Source organism: Numenius arquata, chromosome 13 (genome assembly GCF_964106895.1).
Source record: "Numenius arquata chromosome 13, bNumArq3.hap1.1, whole genome shotgun sequence".
Lineage (NCBI taxonomy): Eukaryota > Metazoa > Chordata > Aves > Charadriiformes > Scolopacidae > Numenius > Numenius arquata.
Window position 1 is genome coordinate 9,756,215 of NC_133588.1, and position 17,642 is coordinate 9,773,856.

At 48.0% G+C, this 17,642-nt stretch overlaps 1 protein-coding gene across 1 annotated transcript in view; it reads right to left on the reverse strand.

Annotated features, from left to right (window-relative positions):
* ZFHX3 (zinc finger homeobox 3) overlaps positions 1 to 17,642 on the reverse strand; it is a 112,282-nt gene that overhangs the window by 6,353 nt on the left and 88,287 nt on the right. The window contains exons 8-9 of the mRNA XM_074157905.1: positions 8,493 to 8,595; positions 1,677 to 7,133 (exon numbers count right to left, since the gene is read on the reverse strand). Coding sequence (XP_074014006.1) covers positions 1,677 to 7,133; positions 8,493 to 8,595 — 5,560 coding nt within the window. The remainder of the gene's footprint in view (positions 1 to 1,676; positions 7,134 to 8,492; positions 8,596 to 17,642) is intronic.

The window sequence follows — 17,642 nt, forward strand, 5'->3', positions numbered from 1 at the left end:
GAGAAAAAGGTGAACACAGCCACTTCCAATAGGAGAGAAAGATGCCCGTTTTGAGTCACGGGTCTCCAGTGCACTCTTTAGGGTGTTATACCCAATGTCACTGCAACCACACACAAACTTCAGGTGCTAGTGATGTGATTTATAGCAAGCAGCTCTGCAGCCGGTGTCCCCTGCGAATGTCAGATGAGCTATTCAAGTTTCACATAGCTGCTCACACGAGCTACTATCCCTTTGTCTAAAGCTTTGGTTTGCTTAACCAAAGATTTACCTCCTGGATGACAAAAGAAGATGGCAATTTTACTACGAGGACACAACCACATTACCTGGCAGCATCTGCACTGAGTTTTTCAGTCTGTTGGAAAAGGAACTTCAGAGATCAGCTTGCTGAATAAAAGCATCAGAAAGTCTTTTTGGAGTCTGACAGCACTCCAGTTTCCAATTAAGAAGCCAGGAAGATGCTCAGATCCTATTTAGGCTTCACACCATGGATTAGAACTCATCATTAGCCAATTAGTTCAGTACAATAAAAGAAAGTTATTGTTTCTAGACAGTGTCTAATAGTGGTAGACCTGTATTGCCACAGTGGAGAAAACAAAGTTGCACAGTGGCATATGGTGTAACTGTACCAGGCATTACGAGACAGACTCTGCCTGTTGTTGAGAGAAGACACTGGAACCAGTTCTCGGGGTATCTCTGTAAACGTAAAACAGCCCTGGTGAAAGTCAACTTGAAGAGGGATCATCACAAGTGAACAGAGAAGTCTGCCAAGTGAAAGCGAGTCTAGAGAACATCCATTACTCTGTCGTGAGCGGCAATGCAGACACAGGCACGTCTCTGGGATGCTGCAGATGTAGCAGGGTGAAATAAGGCCCTTGGATCAAGTTTTCTAGGTCACTGCTAGTCTACTGAGCAGTATCTTCCACTGCCAGCATTCGCTATACATCTTAGACTTTCCAGCCATCCACCAGATGCAAGGGAAAGGAGCATTCTCAGAAAACAAAGTCCAATATCTGGGATTAGGCCATCTAAAGGACTATGTCAAATTTAATTTTTATGTAGTATTGTTAAGAAAAATCTTATTAAAATACAAAGTAGATTTGTCCCACAACTACACTGTTGTTTATTGAGAAGGTACTTTCAGGCTGTGCCCAGCCATTGCTCAAAAACCAATCTACAGCTACATCGGGATTTGTCCTGGAGGTCACCATAAGGATGTTACATAAAGATGCTCCAGGTTTCTGTCACCAGTGATACCAGGCACATCACACTTTTCCCCTAGAAACAGTTCAGAATTATTGAAAACTTGGGATGGTACTACACAAACTGAATTTAATAACAAAAGGAAACGTATAATGAACAATGCATTCAGCAGATGTTCTGTTCTGTTTGATAAATCCTCTATTTTCCACTTCTGTGAAGCTGCTTCAGAATTTTTAGTCTGTGCTAACGAAACAGAGATATGCAGCATGTCTAGATCTTGCTCTACTTCAGACTTTCCTAGAAAACCTGAGTTCAGGAATTGAAGATAAAATACCTATTGCTTATTCGCTGTCAAGTAAACACGCTTGACTGAAGGGTGGCCTATTATCAGTCATTCTCAAGGGAACATCTGCTTGTGCTAAAGATGTGTCAAGTTAAGCTGTGTCTCTGAGCAGTGTGATAATATCCGTACCCACCTGTGTTGGATGGAGTGAAGCCTGGTAAGGATGGGCTGTTGAGGCCTGGGAGCAAGACTGGAGGGATGCCCTGTAGTGCTGGGTATGCAGCAGGAAGGTTAAGAGCTTGCAGAGGGGTGTTATCAAACATGCCCTGCTGTTGAGCTGCCAGACCAAGAACCTCATTGGCTTTTTTGATCCGGTCCAGCTCCTGCTGAGCCATCAACTGACGTACAGTAGCTGGGTCAAAATACTCCTTTTCCTTATCCAACTGGCTTCCAATGGTTTCTTTAACTTTGGAGATATGCTGTTGAGAGAAGATATGGTCACGTACAGACAGTCGAGCGCTGTACTTGATGCCACACAAAGTGCACTCTGTTTTGGGTCCCTCATAACTTGTTTGGTTTATACCAAAATGCTTGGCCATGCTGAGTTTGGACTTCTTTTCCTTTGCCCGAGCATTCTGGAACCAGACCTGAACAACTCTCTTTGGCAGTCCAATGTCATTGCCCAGGACCTCACACTCCAGCATGGTAGGTGTCCTGTAGTCATTAAAGCATGACTTAAGAACTTTTAGCTGGAGATTAGTCATCTGAGTGCGAAAGCGTTTCTGTCCGGGCCGATCCCCGCTCTCTCCAGACTTGCTGGCTGAACCACTTGCACCAGGGCTGGGCGAGCAGGGATCTGCAAGGCTGGATGTTTCACTATAGTCCACAGTACCTTCATTATCGTACTCTTTGCTGTAAAAGCTGGGAGCTGGGCTGACCAGACCAGAAGACAGCCGATCTTCATATTCAGACATTGCTATCATGGCAGCTTTTGTCAGACCTTCATTGGGTCCCGATGCTGATTTGGTTTCAGTTGCAATCCCTGTTGCGCTATCGTTGTCTGCGTTCCCTTCATCTCCTGTTGTAGTGTCTGTGATTGCAGTGTTGACAGAAGAGCAGTCATCGTTGTCCAACTTTGTTTGGTCAAAGCTCAAATTGACTGAGGACATGGAGGGACTCTCAAAGTCTTCTATCCCTTCCACCTTAATGGAGGATGGACTCAGCAGAGTTCGAGGAGACAATTCCATGCTCTTGTTCACTGGGGAGAGAGGAACACTTTGTCCGTCACTGCTAGTTGGTGGCATGTGTGAAAAGCTCGCTCCATCAAAGATGTCTCCCTTCATTTGGAGTCCCCCATCACAATCTAAGAGCATAGCAGACAACGTCAAGTTGTATCCAGCTCTCTTGGCCTCATGCCAGTGACGGGATCGGATATGAGCTTCAAGAGCTGTCTTTGCTTTAAAGAGAGCTCGGCAGAAGGGACACCGTCTATGGGCTTGGGCAGGCCCTACAGCTCTGAACTGCCCCTTCCTTTCCCGTGCACGAGTGTTCTGAAACCAAACTTGCACCACGCGTTTCTTCAAGCCCACTTCATGTGCAATGTGATCCAACATTTTCCGTGTTGGGTTGGAGTCGAGCAAGTATTTCTGATAAAGAATTTCCAGCTGCTCTGGGGTAATGGTTGTCCTTAGACGTTTATCCCTTTGTGGTTCTTCTCCTCCAGTTCCACTGTCATTTTCTCCAGGGCTTGCACTGGCCTTTTCCTCCAGCTTTCTCTTCAGTGTGTTCATTGTGGATGTTGGAGTTGACGGCGAAGTGGCTGAGCTTGCTGGAATCTGTGGTAATGTTCCAGATAGCAGCTGGCTCGCAAGCAGTGGATTACTGGGATCAAAAAGCATGAACGGCATATCCAGCGTTCTGTCCAGGAACGGAGGGTGGATAAACTGATTCTGTGCACTCAGAAAATGAAGCTGCTGATGCTCCTGCCAATGCTCAAAGGAAGGAAATGCCAGCTTACACTGGTCACACTGGTATGGGATTAACTGAGGAGGTAGGTTTGCCAGCTGTTGAGGGGTGGATGTGTGAATGGGTTTGAGGGAGAGATGCGAGAGCTGAGATGGACTTGGGCTTGACTGTGACAAGGAGCACTGAGGGGGCTGCGGAGGGGGAGGTGGCTGTTGCAATGAAGAGGGGGAGGATAACTGTGAAATCTTTTGGTGTGCTGAACTTGTCTTTTGTTCTCCTTGGTCCTGTTGCTGCTGAGACTCTTGCTTTGGTTGCACTTGCTTCTCTTGAGTTTGGTTTTGCTGTGTACTTGGAGGTTCAGACTGCTTTGGTTTCTCATCTGTAGCTTCTACTTTAGAACTATAGGTGGAGGAATCATCTGCCTCTGCTGTGAGCTGCAGAAAAGCTGAGGAGGTTGCATTGGCTGAAGATGTAGGTGTGCTGTAAGCTTGTGAGGGCATTGGTGTGCTGCAGGAGGAACTGGTTGGAGTCAAGAGCTCCATTGCATCCATAGAGTCTTCATTCTGGCTATCATCCTGTCCATCTTCATCCTCATCTTTGTAACAAAGCTTTTTCTGGTGTTTAATGAGATCAAAAATGCGTTGAAAGACTAGACTGCACTTTTTGCATTGGTAGTTCAAGTTGCTTGTTCTAATATACCTGTCATTTGTAAGCTCCCGCCGCTCCCCATCTTTGCCTTCTCCCTGATTCTCATAGTTTTTCCTAGCTTTTTGACGGGCATTCTGGAACCACACCACTATAACACGCGTTGGGAGGTTTAGCAAGTTAGAAAGCTGCTCAAATTCATCATCCTTTGGATAAGCATTGGCATCGAAGAAGTCCTGCAGGACTCTGAGTTGGTAGTCAGTAAAGCGTGTCCGGGAGGACCGCTTGCTTCCCCAGTACTCCTGCTTTTGAGGTTCTGGAGAAGGAGGCCGTGAGTCTATCTTCAGTTCTTCCAGGCTGGTAATGGGAGGATTACTGAAGTTGTATGGGGAATCCTTGTTGCGCTGGCGTTCTTTGAAAAGAGTGTTTCTGAACCAATGCTTGATCACTTTCTGGGGCAATCCAGATTTGTCCGCCATCTCTTTGATCTGTTCCTCACTTGGGGAATTGTTAATATCGAAATACTGCCGAAGGACTCTGAGTTGGTCGTCGGTGATCCGCGTCCGTGGCCTCTTGTTCTGCTGCTGCTGGAGAAGGCTAGGGTTGAGCTGATGCTGGTACAACTGGGCCAAGTCTGCAGGCAGAGGGTCTACGGGACCCAGCTGGGGTGGGAGCTGGGCAGGTAACGTTTGTAGTGGCATGGTTTGCATCATAAGTGGTGAAAAGATGGGGAGCTCCATTGGCATGGAGAGCTGGGTGAGTGGCACAGATGGCTGGGCTGGTGCGATTGTAGGAGAGGTAATTGGTGGCGCAGAAGTAGGAATGGTAGGAGTAGAAGCCGGCTGAGGAGGTGCTGGAGGGAGCGGAGGTGGTGGCGGAGGAGGTGGTGGTGGTGGCTCTGGGGTCTGAGGCCGTAGTGGGTACAGTTTGTCATAGTGTTCTCTGTATTGTTTGGCAAATCTCTCTAACTGCTTAAAGGGAAAGTAATGTTGGTGAACATGCTCCTGGTGGCTCTTCAGGATAAGAATGTTTGAAAAGAACTTGCCGCATGTATCACACTCAAGCTTTTCCAAGTTCTCACCTTGCTCTGTCTTCCCATTTTTCTTCTGCACCTTCTGCTTGTTCTCGTTGTACTGAATGACAAGCTCAAAGCCAAAGTTTTCCAGCAAGGCTTTTGTGGCATTCCCTCTTGCATCAGAGGCAATACGCGGAGGCAGTAAGGAGGGCTCCGAACTACTGCCTGGTACAAAGTCCTTCTTCTCTTTGGGCTTTAAGTTATCAGGCAGAGACTCCTTAGATGCTACATTATTGTCTCCCCTCTCTGCACTTTCCCTTTCCCGTGGGGTTTCTTTTTCTTTCTCCTTCACTATGGATTTATTCTTCTTCTCGGGGTGCTGGCTCTGCTGTATAAGGACGGAGTGAGGTTGTGACAGGGACAGCTGACCTTGCTGCTGCTGTAAGAGCTGTGGATGGCTCTGTTGCGGGAGCTGAACTTGAGCCTTCAGGTCCTCCAGCAAACTTGGACCTGTACCAGTCAATGTCAGCGCACCACTGGTGACAGGCAAACTAACTTCTGGATTGAGCTGGAACTCGGCACTGGGGATGTAGAAAGGAAACAAAAGATGTTGCTGTTGCTGAAGCTGCAGGAGGGTCTCGGTGGTCATCGGAAAGTGTGGCAAAAGTGCTGGGTTGAAGAGCTGAGACTGCAGGAGAGCAGCTTGCTGCTGCAGTTCTTGTTGCAGATGGGCCTGGACTTGGGCCTGTGCCTGTGCCAAGGTCTGAGCTTGTTGCTGCTGCTGCTGCTGCTGCTGTTGCTGCTGCTGCTGCTGCCTGGATGCAATCATGTCTGCCAGCTTCTTCCGGTTTACCTCTTTGGGCTCCGAAGGGGAGGACATATTAGTGCTTACGGGGTTACCTAGAGGAGGAATTCCCACATTGTCACCGGATACCTGGTTGAGCAGGCTGGGAATGGGAGTTGTGCCTGAATTACTGGTGTTGGTGGTTGTAAAAGTATTACTGTTGCTAGCGCTCACTGGGCTCGGCGTGGACGAACCCAAAGAGAGACTGCTGCTGCTGCTGTTGCCAGCTCCGTTACTACTGCCACTGCCCCCAGCTGCCTCCAGCTTGGCAGCGCGAGCCTTGGTTTGGTGCAGGACAGACCTCATGTGGATCTCCAAGGTTGAGCTCTGACTGTAGGCCACGTTGCAGGTGTTACACTTAAAAGGTTTGTTGTCTGGGCTGCTGGTAGGTTCAGGCTGCCCAGTAGCAGACTCTTGGAGGGCTCTTTTCAGTTTATGCAGATGAGAAACTGAATTGTAATGGACCAGGAGAATGTTCTTTTGTGTGAAAGACTCCTTGCAGACTGTGCACTTGTAAGGGCGAGACGGATCTAGGAATTTCTCCATAGTGAAGTTAGGGCCCTTTCTGAAGGGTAAGGCCCTTTTTGGTTCTGAGCCAGAGTCCTCTTGCACCGACCCTGAATCGCTACCTGTCGGGCTCTGCTTATCTTCCAAGTCGCTCTCCTCCTCCTTATCTTCCTCAACTATTATAGTGTGGTCTTCTGCAAGCGAAGGATCGCCCATAGCAAGGAGGTCCCCGTTGACCAAGAGACCACCATACAGCTGCTGAATGTCGGCCTCGCTCAGCTCCAGATGGCTGGTTTCCAGGTGCTTCTTCAGGGCCTGGAAGGTTCGGAAGCTGCGCTGGCAGAGGCAGCACATGGTGGCTGCCCGGATGACATGGTACTGGGAATGGAGCTGCAGCTTCTCAATGGTTTTGAACGCCAGGCTGCACTGGTTACAACGGTACTTGTAGACGTGGCGATCGGATACCGGCAGTTGAGGTCGCTTTGCGTGAACTTCATTGAAGTGTGTCTGCAGGGCTGCCGAGCTCTTGAACACTTGGTTGCAGCCCTTCTTCCAGCAGAGGAAGCCGGAGTCCTCCCTGGCAGAGCTCTGGTCGGCCGGAACGGGCTTGGGATCTCCGCTGTGCTCTGCACTTTCCGATGGCAAAAGACTCTTTCCCGAGTCCTCAGAAACCTCTGTGAAAACAAAATCACAGCAAATCTGAAAATTACACCAGCACACAAAGGTGGATCAACACCCTCTTTTTGTCACTAATACATCTGTGTTTTTTCTCTGCAAGATGATAGGTATTTCTAACATTTCCCCTCTATCTTAATTCATTTATTTTAGTATCAGCCCATTACCCTTATCACGGCCCATTGCATAAACCTACACAATTTACTTTCTTGCCCACTTTGAATATCTGGAAATCATTCACACACACGCATTCCCTTAGTGCATTTATCACCTTTAATTCTTCCTTTTAAGTAAAGGCCATTCAGCCACCTGTCTTTCTTTGCTGTTTTTCTTTGATGTCCTGCCTATTTTCCAATAAGAAGGTTCATCAAATTGAACGTAGTATTTGAGTCGTGGTCCTATCAAAGCTAGAAACAACAGGAATGAAATTCAGGTCCTGCTGGCAGCAGCTCAAAGGGCTCTGTATGATGGAGGATGGGAGAAGAAGGAACAAGCACTCAGTGCACTGCCACTTTCCCAGGGAAAAAACAGTGTGATATGGGTAGAGGCCAAAACCGGGATCCCATTGCCCAGGGCAGCATTAGCTACCCTGGCTGTGCCAGTGCTGCCCCACCAGCATCACTGGCTTGGGGATGTCTGCTTGAAAGGAAACAACAGCTGTCTTCATTCCCAGATTCCTTACAGACCCTCCAAGAGGGCACAGAAGGAGGAACGGTGTTGCTTTCCTGCCAGATACTTCTGCCCATGCAGAACGATGTTCTTGGGATGCTCTCACATCACATGACAAAGCCAGGACTAAGTAGCCATGGATTTATAGCCAGGCCTTCATAACACAGCATGGCAAGGAAAAAGGCTGAGGAGATCTGGGCTGGATAAGGATCGCAGCAGCTCAAAGCTGGCCAAACTGTATGCCCAGCGTCCATACTTGAGCTATGATGGCAGTAGAGCGAGTAGAGAAGAGGTGGTAGCACAGTCTGTGGGAAGCACCTGCAGCCTTTGGCATTTCTCTATCAATTCCATCAATCCTCTAGCACCTCTGCTTTTCGTTGCCCACATCTGGTCTTCTCCTTTGCCAGGATTCAACACCATTTCTATGTGAATCACCAGGGTGGTGAGCGGTGCTCCTCAGCTCTGAGCTGCCCTGCTCTGCCCTGCTATGGGGACGCCCGGTGCACCAGCCCTTGTGTGGCACAGATGAAGGAGGACAGCTCTGCCGGGCATCATCTGATGTGATTCTCAGGAGACAGCTGAGCACATGGAGCTCACCTGGGTGGGCATGTCCCCAGACACTGTCCCTGACCAGGAGATGGGAGATGTGGGACTGGTGGGACCCGTGGACCTCACTGACTTGCACTCACCAGGTTGCTTCCCCAGCTCTTCTGTGGTGGAGTTCCCATCTTTCTCTGGAGCCGCTGCTGGGAGAAACATGCTGCTGGGCATCATCACCTCAGGTGTTGTCACCTGGAGACAGGGAGGGAAGGATGTGGGGAGAAGAAAAACACAGGAAAATATTTTAAACATCTTCAGTGGCAAAATTAGACACCAGTATTGTAAAGTCAGAGGCGTCACTTTTCATAGCTCACTGAAGACTCATATTTATTAGACAAAGCTCACATCAGTCAAAAGTGTTTCTACAGTTACATTCTGGACATAATTAGCAGTGCACACTTGAAGAATAATCTTATTATTAATATTTTTCCTTTATGTAGAATTCAGACTTTGATCACTGACAATGTTTTGTCATGGGCTGTGAAACTTCTTGTGCAACCAATTAGGTAGATAAGTTGAAAGGCCCACCTTAAGCTGCTGAAAACATAATAAGGCCCCTAATTAAATCATACCTCGTAAAGTACACTGTAATCTTGAACTAGGGAGCATTGCAGCACTGTTTTCAAAGTGTATCGATGCAGGAAAAGGAGGGGCATGAGAAAGAAAAGTACAAATAAGGAGAGAGGTGACAAAGGAAAGGATGAATAAGGAAAGACTAAGAAGACAGCAAATTGCTTGAGAAATGAAAAGCTTTTGGTAACCCTTTCCTTGCTCTGACTGATGTGTTCCCTTCGCCTCTCTTCAAGTGTTTGTCTACAACCTGCACCATCATAACCAAGGCAGTGCTTGAACACCAACATTTTTGAAGAGCTGGAGAGTTTGTGTGCTTCAACTAGACACACTCTTTGAAAACGTCAAATGCACATGCTCATCTTTTTCTGGAGAACTGTTTCTTCGGGTGTATCTGGTCACCCAGAGAACATAAAAACTCCCTCGCTAGCTGTTTGCATGTGGTTGGCATCAGACACAGGATAAAAAATACTCTTTGGAGCGTCCAGAGCCAGTATCTCACACCACCTGAAAAGCTGCCCCACAGCCCTTCTCCCCAGAGCAGCAACTGGAAAGACAGACCCGCATCATCGTCACCATCCATGCCATACTCCAGGGCACTGCCGCCAGCACTGGTTAGATGGCTGTGGCAAGCAAAGACACCTCTACAGCTCCAAGCAGCTGCATGCTTCACCCCGCTGATGCTCAGGGAGCATTTCCCTTTCACCAGGGCCGTGGTACTTGAAGGAACAGAAGCCAACGCTGACTTGCAATGCTTTTGGTGCTTCTGCTCTCAGCCTCTGACTGCCAGGAAAGTGAGGCATAAATAAAGACTCCTAGATGGGTATGTTTCCTAGCAAAACAAGTCTCTCCATCCTTCTATCAGATACTAAGAAGGCATTTGAACCTCGGATTTCAGAAAAGAGTGAGCGAGGTTGTTATCTGCATGCAGCGTACCTTGCTTTCTGCACAGTCAAGGACCACAAGGCTCCAAGTGAACCCATGAGATATTAGCCAATATGTGGTGAAGCTGAAGGTAAACCTATGTGCAGGACATGAAATCTTCCTTATCTCCACATGTGTCAAATCCAAGCAAACACAGACTAGACCTTGGCTTCATTAAGTGAATGCAAGGAAAAACAGTTCATGAAAAAGCTCAGAAACGAATGTTTGGATATGAGTGGCTGCAGACATCTGAACCACACCGGGGAGGGATGCTGAGCTCCCTCCCTTTACTGGGATGGCTGGTGCATGGAGGTGAGCACTGAGTCCCACAGACGTGGAAAAGCTGCAGGAAGGGCAGCTGACACTGATAAATCACCAGGAGGGAAGCTGAGCACACCAAATTCATTCCACCTTTTATTCTAAGCGGGAGCATCTGATAGCTGTGGGTGGTGGGCTGGGAAGACGTGAAAGGTCACTGGTTAATTCCCAGTAGCCAGGCTTGGAGGAGGTGGACGAGCAGGGACACCAAGGAGGGAAGGCAAGAAGGAGCCATCCCTCCCAGCTTTATCAGCAGGGAGAGCGCTTTCCTAGGATCTTTAGGAATTATGAAAAATAAATCATGAGAAATTAAAAAAAACCCCAACAGAGTAGAAAAAGAATAAAATTATCTAACACCTCAGCTGCACATCATTATAGAAAACTGTGGGCTTTTTATACGCATTACAGTAAGGCAGCCATCCCCACTACCACACTCAGTACGACGGATCAGTAATTGTTTTCATACACTTTAATTAGAAAAACTCAGATGGCTATGAATAATAATGGAAAAGAGAGACTTTTGCACTTGAAAGGTTGAAGTCAATCAAGTGTGAATGACGGCAAAAAAGAAAAAAAAAAGACACCAATTCATCAGGCCTCTGTTGTCTCGCCGCGTCTTTAATCATAATTCCTGATTGGGATTCAAGAAGGCAGTAAGCAGCGGTTCTTTGTCTGCCTTCACCTTCCGTCAATTAACTCTCCCCGAAATATAATCATCAACCTCACATGCTCCTCTGCATCTTAATCTGGGTCTCCAAACCAATAAGTCCTGCCCTATATGTGTTTAAGTAATTACCTTTATCTACCTGCATCTCCATAGCCACAGCTTTCACCCTACTTCTACCCCTCCTTCCACAATAAAAAAAAAAAAAAGAAAAAAAAGGGGGGGGGGAAGCTGTGGTACATTAAATTGCCACAGGCACAAAATCCCAAAAGGCAAACAGAAAAAAAATTTTGGAAAAAAGTGCAGGACACTAGAAATTCTGGATATAGATGTAGGGAAACTGAAGCAGTCCAGACAGCCACGCAGGGCTGGCCCTGAGAAGCAAAACCTTGAAAACACGGCACTGGTCTCGCTTCAGCAACTGGACCCGCTTTAGTCCTCTACCTGCTTAGCACCATTCAGGCTTCTCCTGAAAGTGCCGCCCATTTCCTACGCCATTTTCCAGGGCAGGACTACTCTGTCTCTTCATCCCCACGGACCAGCCCTGAGCAGGTTGCAAAGAGAAAAATAGTGGAAACAGGCTGCACGCCTCAAATCATTTTGCATTTACACTGAATTCCATTCCAAGAGTGCCCATTTTGAACTATTTGTCTTTTTACACTGCAAACCCGTCCGAGGATACACCATTTCCTTGTCTGTGCATGTTGCAGCTGCTTTTAATATAAACAAATAGTGGGAGTACCAAGGGGGCAGGAGGGTTTAGTAGGCCATGGCCACCCGGCAGATAAACAAGGAGCGATGCTCTACGACAGAGCATTTTGTACCTCAGATGTATTTAAATGGCATTAACTGTTCTAGTGATAGAGAGGAACGTGTTTATCTCGAGCACAGCCTGTGTTATGTGTGTGGTTGCTAAATGCTCTCTGCCTCCCTCTCACCTGAGCAGGCAATACCTGGCATGTAACCCTGGCACCCATCCTCAGCGCTGCTCAATACCTCAAAATCTCCCTGTTTAAATGCCTCTTGAACACCAACTGTTTCACAATGGCAACGTGTCAGTCAATGTGAGTCGTTATTAAAAAAACAATCCTACAGATGTAACTCTGACATATGTGATTTGTCCTCTCCCTTTCCTTCTTCTGTACATTCTTCTTTTGCTTTGTCCAACATTAAACTGTATCCCCTTCACAGCTGCAGCCATGATCTTCTGGTCCACGTGCTAAAAGCAAAGCCTTCCAGCTTGGAAACACCACTCTGCCACACCAGATCCACCTCCATCCACAGCTCTGAGAGCACCTGTCCCACTGCTGCTCCTATGTCTGAGATCTCCTCTCGGCTGCTCTCCAGAGCAACCTTAGTGCCCGGAAGGAAAACAGTCCCCTCAACCCGCATTGCTCTTGACCTTTCTGTCCCAGTGAAACCAGGAGGTGGGGAGGGAGCGGCAGCTCACTCCTACCTGCTCTTTCTGACAGCCCGGAGTTCAGATCCCAATACACGGATCAGATTCTGTTTATCGGTACTTCAATGACTAGAGGTTGGTGTCTCCACCAATGTTTAGAAAACTCTTATGCTGGGGCAGGGACTCAGGGTGCACCCTTCGCTCTGACCGCCCTGTCCCTGTCCCCATCCCACTTGGAGGGGCAGGGAACTTGCTTGGGTAAAGAGCGAAGGAGGGCAAGTTCAGGCCAGAGACTGTGGCAGCCCCTCTTTCACAGTGTGCCCCATTTTGAAACATCTCCCCTGTGGTCTGTACTGGAGATGGGAACACTGGCCGGAGAACTTCCTGCTGGAGCAGACAGCAGAGAAGCCAATTATCTGCCTTAGAAGATGAAAAGTTGTTGAGACAAGCCTCTCTGCTTTCAAGGACCCTCCCTTTCAGATGAAATTCAGATCCTCTTAAAGCAGGTAAAAGATCTTTATGATGACAAGACCCACTGACATGCACGGGCACCTCAGTTCAATGGCCATTTCTATAGACAATGTGGCTCAATGAGTGACTGTTACAAAAAACCCAAGGGCTGACATGCCACGTCTTCTGCCTCCCTGCTCCACCAGTATCTTCAGCAGATCGCACACACCCTGACACCTACAGACCTGTCACCGTTCCGGAGAACAACCTGTGGGTCCACTCTTCACTGGTGACAACCTACAGGAGTGACAAGCATGTCTCCTGCCACTACTGGATCTACCAGATTTTTAAGATGATGAACTGCAGAGCCGCTTATCAGCATGGGCCGGAGGCTGAGAGCTGCAACACCCCTCCCGCGCTGGCCCCGGCAGCGTGACACAAGCATATTCTTGGCACGTCTGAAAAATTAATCTTGGATAGCGTGAATAGCCAGCTCCCCTTGTGCACTGGATCTGCCTGCTCTGACTTTCCTCCAGACCGAGTGACCGATCGCGTGGACAGCCTATGCAGCTCCTCCGTAAATTCCCTAAAATGCTGAAATCGTGCAGCTTTGAAAAGAAAATCTGTAGAAGGGGTCTGAGGAGATACATTACTATCCCTATGTCCATGCAACCAGGGGGAAATACACATGCAATGCAAGGTTCCCGAACCAGACAAAGGAGGTAATTTCCATTACAAAGAGAGAGAGAGGGTGCTGGAGTGAAAAGCTTCATTAGACTCAGAGAGGCAAAGCGATGGCAGTATACCAAGGTCACTTCTAATTTAGACCATCTAATTGGCAAACATGGCTCCAAATGGCTATCATCTCACAGGGCTCAGAATTAATGAAGCCCGATTATTTTCATTACCTTCATCCGAGATGGAGAATGAGACACAGAGTGAGAGGGAAAGGGGGGAGTGAGAGGGGGCGAGAAGGAGGGAGAGAGAAAAATTGAATGACAGCAGAAGGGAGAGAGCAATAAGAAAAGACAATAGGAAAGAGGTAAAAAATGTATAGATAGCAAGAGGGAGAAGTGAGGATGGCAGGGACGGGCAAGAATTACTCTTAGAGCATGGGAGAAAAGAAAAGGATGGAATAGAAAGACGGCCAAAACACTGGGAAGACACCCTAAACCGAGGAAGAGAAAGCTGACAACAGAAATGACGGGAGAGGAATGTGCAGAAGGATAAAGCCGGCCGCGGGAGGAGGGAGAGCTCCCCGCTCCCGGAGGCTCTCGGGAAGCCGTCCCTTCTCCTGGCTTGAGCCCATCAGTCTTGTCAATCGACTGTGCAGGCGAACTGCACTTCACCCTCATTAAGGGGCTCTCTGCTGAAGCGGTGCAGGCCCAAGATTAGCAGAGAGGCTGTTATGTGGAAAGATGGCGATTAGACCTGCTTAGAGCGGCTGAAACGCCACGTAAAATGAACTTGGCCACATTCGTTCACCAGCCCTGTGAAAGTGAAGCCTCCCATGGAGACAGGGGGGCTGGTGAAGAGCCTCTGCTCTATGGGGGCTTCCCCGGCCCCCATACCGTGTGGGGACGCGGCATATGCTCCTGTCCCCTCAGCCTGTGACTGCAGCCCCACCAGCCCCTGTCCCAGCTCCTGGGTCAGCAGGGAAGACCTAGGTGTCCCACGGGACAGCCAGCCTGGCTGCTCGCTGATATGAAAAGGATGGGGCATGGAACAGCCAGCTCTGAGATGCTGAGCACAAGCAAGCAGCCGTTACCATGGCAACAGACATATTAGACACTGCAGGTTCCTGAAAGGCGTCTGATAAGGTATTATTAACTGGAGCCTCCTCCAAACGCCGAGCGCAAAGACACTGTGTCGAAAGGGACCTGGCTCCCATTTACTAGACTGCAATTCCCTCATGGTGGCACCAAGACCAGATTCACACATCAGACTGAGTCGGGAATCTTAGCTAGAATGAGCAAAATTAGGAAACTTTGATGCTGCCACATTCTGCACAAGCCATACCAATTTCTCAAAATATCTGTCATTTAATGCAAAAAAGAGCCACCTTCTTGACCCACACGCTACTTGACTTGAAGCAGGAGAGGCAATCTTCCTTCCTGGACATACCTCTGAGTACCAAAGGAAAGGGCTGTCCAGGGCCAGTGGCAATGGCAAGGTGGAAAAACCAGAAACAAGCAAGAGATGAGCTTCACGGCTAAGCCATTCTCCACGGTTCTCACCAGAAGTCCTGTGTTCTGGAGCACAAGGATGAGGCCCTGCTCTGGCACAGCAGATGTGCTCACCTAAGGGGACTGTCCTCCACAGTACTGCTGTTGCTTTGGCCACATCCTCTGCAGGCTGTCCCTGAGCTCCTTAACGAGTGGCTTCTGCCAGTCTCCCTGTATCCTGGAAGACACAGACCTGTTCAGGTGGAGAGGATGGACCAGCTCAACCGCTGCATTCTGCCAACAGCCCAGCTCAGAAACGGACCATTTCTCATCAGCGTAACAGATGCCCCTAGCAAACTGGTTGCACCTTCCGGTGTAAGAAAGGGGCTCAGCTTCTGCTCACTGCTCTTATACGGTCAAAATGTCTTCCATCAATTTAGTTAGAGGCTAACAAGATTCGTTCAAGTCCTCAGACGGTATTTACACACTTAAGCACCATCAATCAAACTGGATGCATATCACGGAGACCGAGGTCGGTGTGATGGGACAGCCCCTTGACCCAGGTACACGAGTGGTCGGCAGAGCAGAGCTATGCCCTGCTAGAGCCTGCAGGCATGGCCAGCATCGCAGGGTTAGTGAACCACTGGTACCCTTTTTCCCCACCTCTCTCTATTTTTTCATTCAGAGAGTGCTGGGATCTGTCAGCCTGGGTGGATTTTTAATGGGTTTTACAATGCGGCACCTACTTCAGGCAGATGTGGTTCTCATGAGTGGTCGGGAGCACTGGCCCAACACTGGCCACCACGAGCCTTCACAGCCTGCTGGGGCACAGGAAGCACCTTCATCTCCTGCGGAGCCCGATGGGGCCGAGAGAGAGGGTAGAAAAGTGAGAGGACAGGGAGCTGGTAAAGCAAAGGGGGAAGATAAAAAGCATAAAGGCGTTTGAGAAGGTGCCACAAAAGGACGGGAAGGGTGATAGAAAGAGTAGACTAGAGAACTGTAAGAGAAAAGCTGGACAACACTACATGTGCTTGCTCAGATGATGCCACAGGAGGAGAGTTGATAAAGAACGAGAGTATTACGATAAACATGGTATTATTTGCTTCCATTGGCAGGAATCAGCAAAAAGGGAGAAAACAAGCAGAAATGGGGTGCAAGAAAAAAACCACTTATTTTATATACTTGGTGACAAGTTCCTAAATTCAGACATAATCTTGCCTTAAAGATTATACCAAAGAAATAACAGTGTAGAAATCTGACAATACATCCCATTTGTGAATTTAGAAGGGTTTTTCAAAATGTGCCTTATTAATTCTACCTGTATCTTAAACTGACACTAGCAAATGGAAAGGCACGCTCAAGTGAAACCTATGAAAAGGGAATTCATGAAAGAAACATTCTGGGACACAAAATGTTATTTACTGAGGCAAGTGCCTGAATGGTGGTGAGTGGGGTAAGCCTTTATGAGTGTTTCTGCACCGCCACAGCACGTACAAGTCCCACAGAAGAGGTCTGGCAGCTGCACACGCGACTCCATGTGTACGTCAGCAGCAGAGAGAGACCCTGGGCCAGCAGCTCCGGGTAAAGCAAGCCAGAGCACAAACCCAGGTCCCACAAGTGAGAACTTGAACACCGTGCTGCTAATTTACTACTTCTCATCAAGCACTAGCTCACAAGTTAGACGAATTTCAATTCCTCAGAGATGGTATGGGAGGATTCCCATGCTAGATGCTAAAACAAGGATGCAGGGCAGAACAAGAACCAGGTGGAAACACGTCTGTGCTGAACCACAATCTGCTGTCTGAAGTTTCTGCTCCCCATCAGATTATTTCAATAGCAATCACAACCCATACGCAGGCACAATGGCGTCCGATGACCAGCTTGAGAAGTAGAGTTGTTACAAGTTTTGGGCTCTACATGAAGACAGTTGACTTTATCTAGCAAACTCCCTCTCCACCCTTCAGTGGCTAACTTCTCACTTCAGAGAATTTTAACTAACTACACTTAAATTTTAATATAAAACCAGGCATTTCAAAACACCTTTAAACTAGCACTTGAAACAGTAGCTCTGGTATTCAACAGTCTCATAAGGTTCCACCTCCCTTGGGCCAATGGCAGCCTATCCCTTGCTTGTTCAGGTTACCCTGAAAAAAGGGAACTGTTACACAACAAAAGCATTGTAAATTTGGATGGAGCGACTCCTCACAGAAGTAACAGATCCAACTTGCCTCATACAACCACAACAATGATCCTCATTAAGTGAACAAAACACAGAACATGGGCAGCACAATAGGACTGTCTTCTCTCCGTGAGATGAGACTGCCAAGTGAAGTTACTCTATTGGTTCTTAAAATCATATTTTAAGCAGAATCCTGATATCTAATTTCCTGTAATGTTACCTTAATCATCCTGGCTGTCCTTGTTGGGAAGTGCTCATCAAAACACAAGCACTTTCTCTCTGCAAGAGGAGCAGCACAGCACACAGCTACTGCATCTCCCAGAAGCTTCTGTGCAAAATGCAATCCCATGTGATGACCTCAGTAGTTAAAGGAAATCATATTTATTCTTATCTCTTCACAGGGAAATTACTCAACACTGTAACATTGCCAGATTCCACAGTGCTCAAGCACTTGTGCAGTGCACAAGATGCCAGGACAAAACACACAGGGATGCAAAAAACCTAAATGGCAGAGAAGGAGATGCCCAACAGATGAAGGAGCCACCCACGACAGCAAAGTCAGCCCGTGCA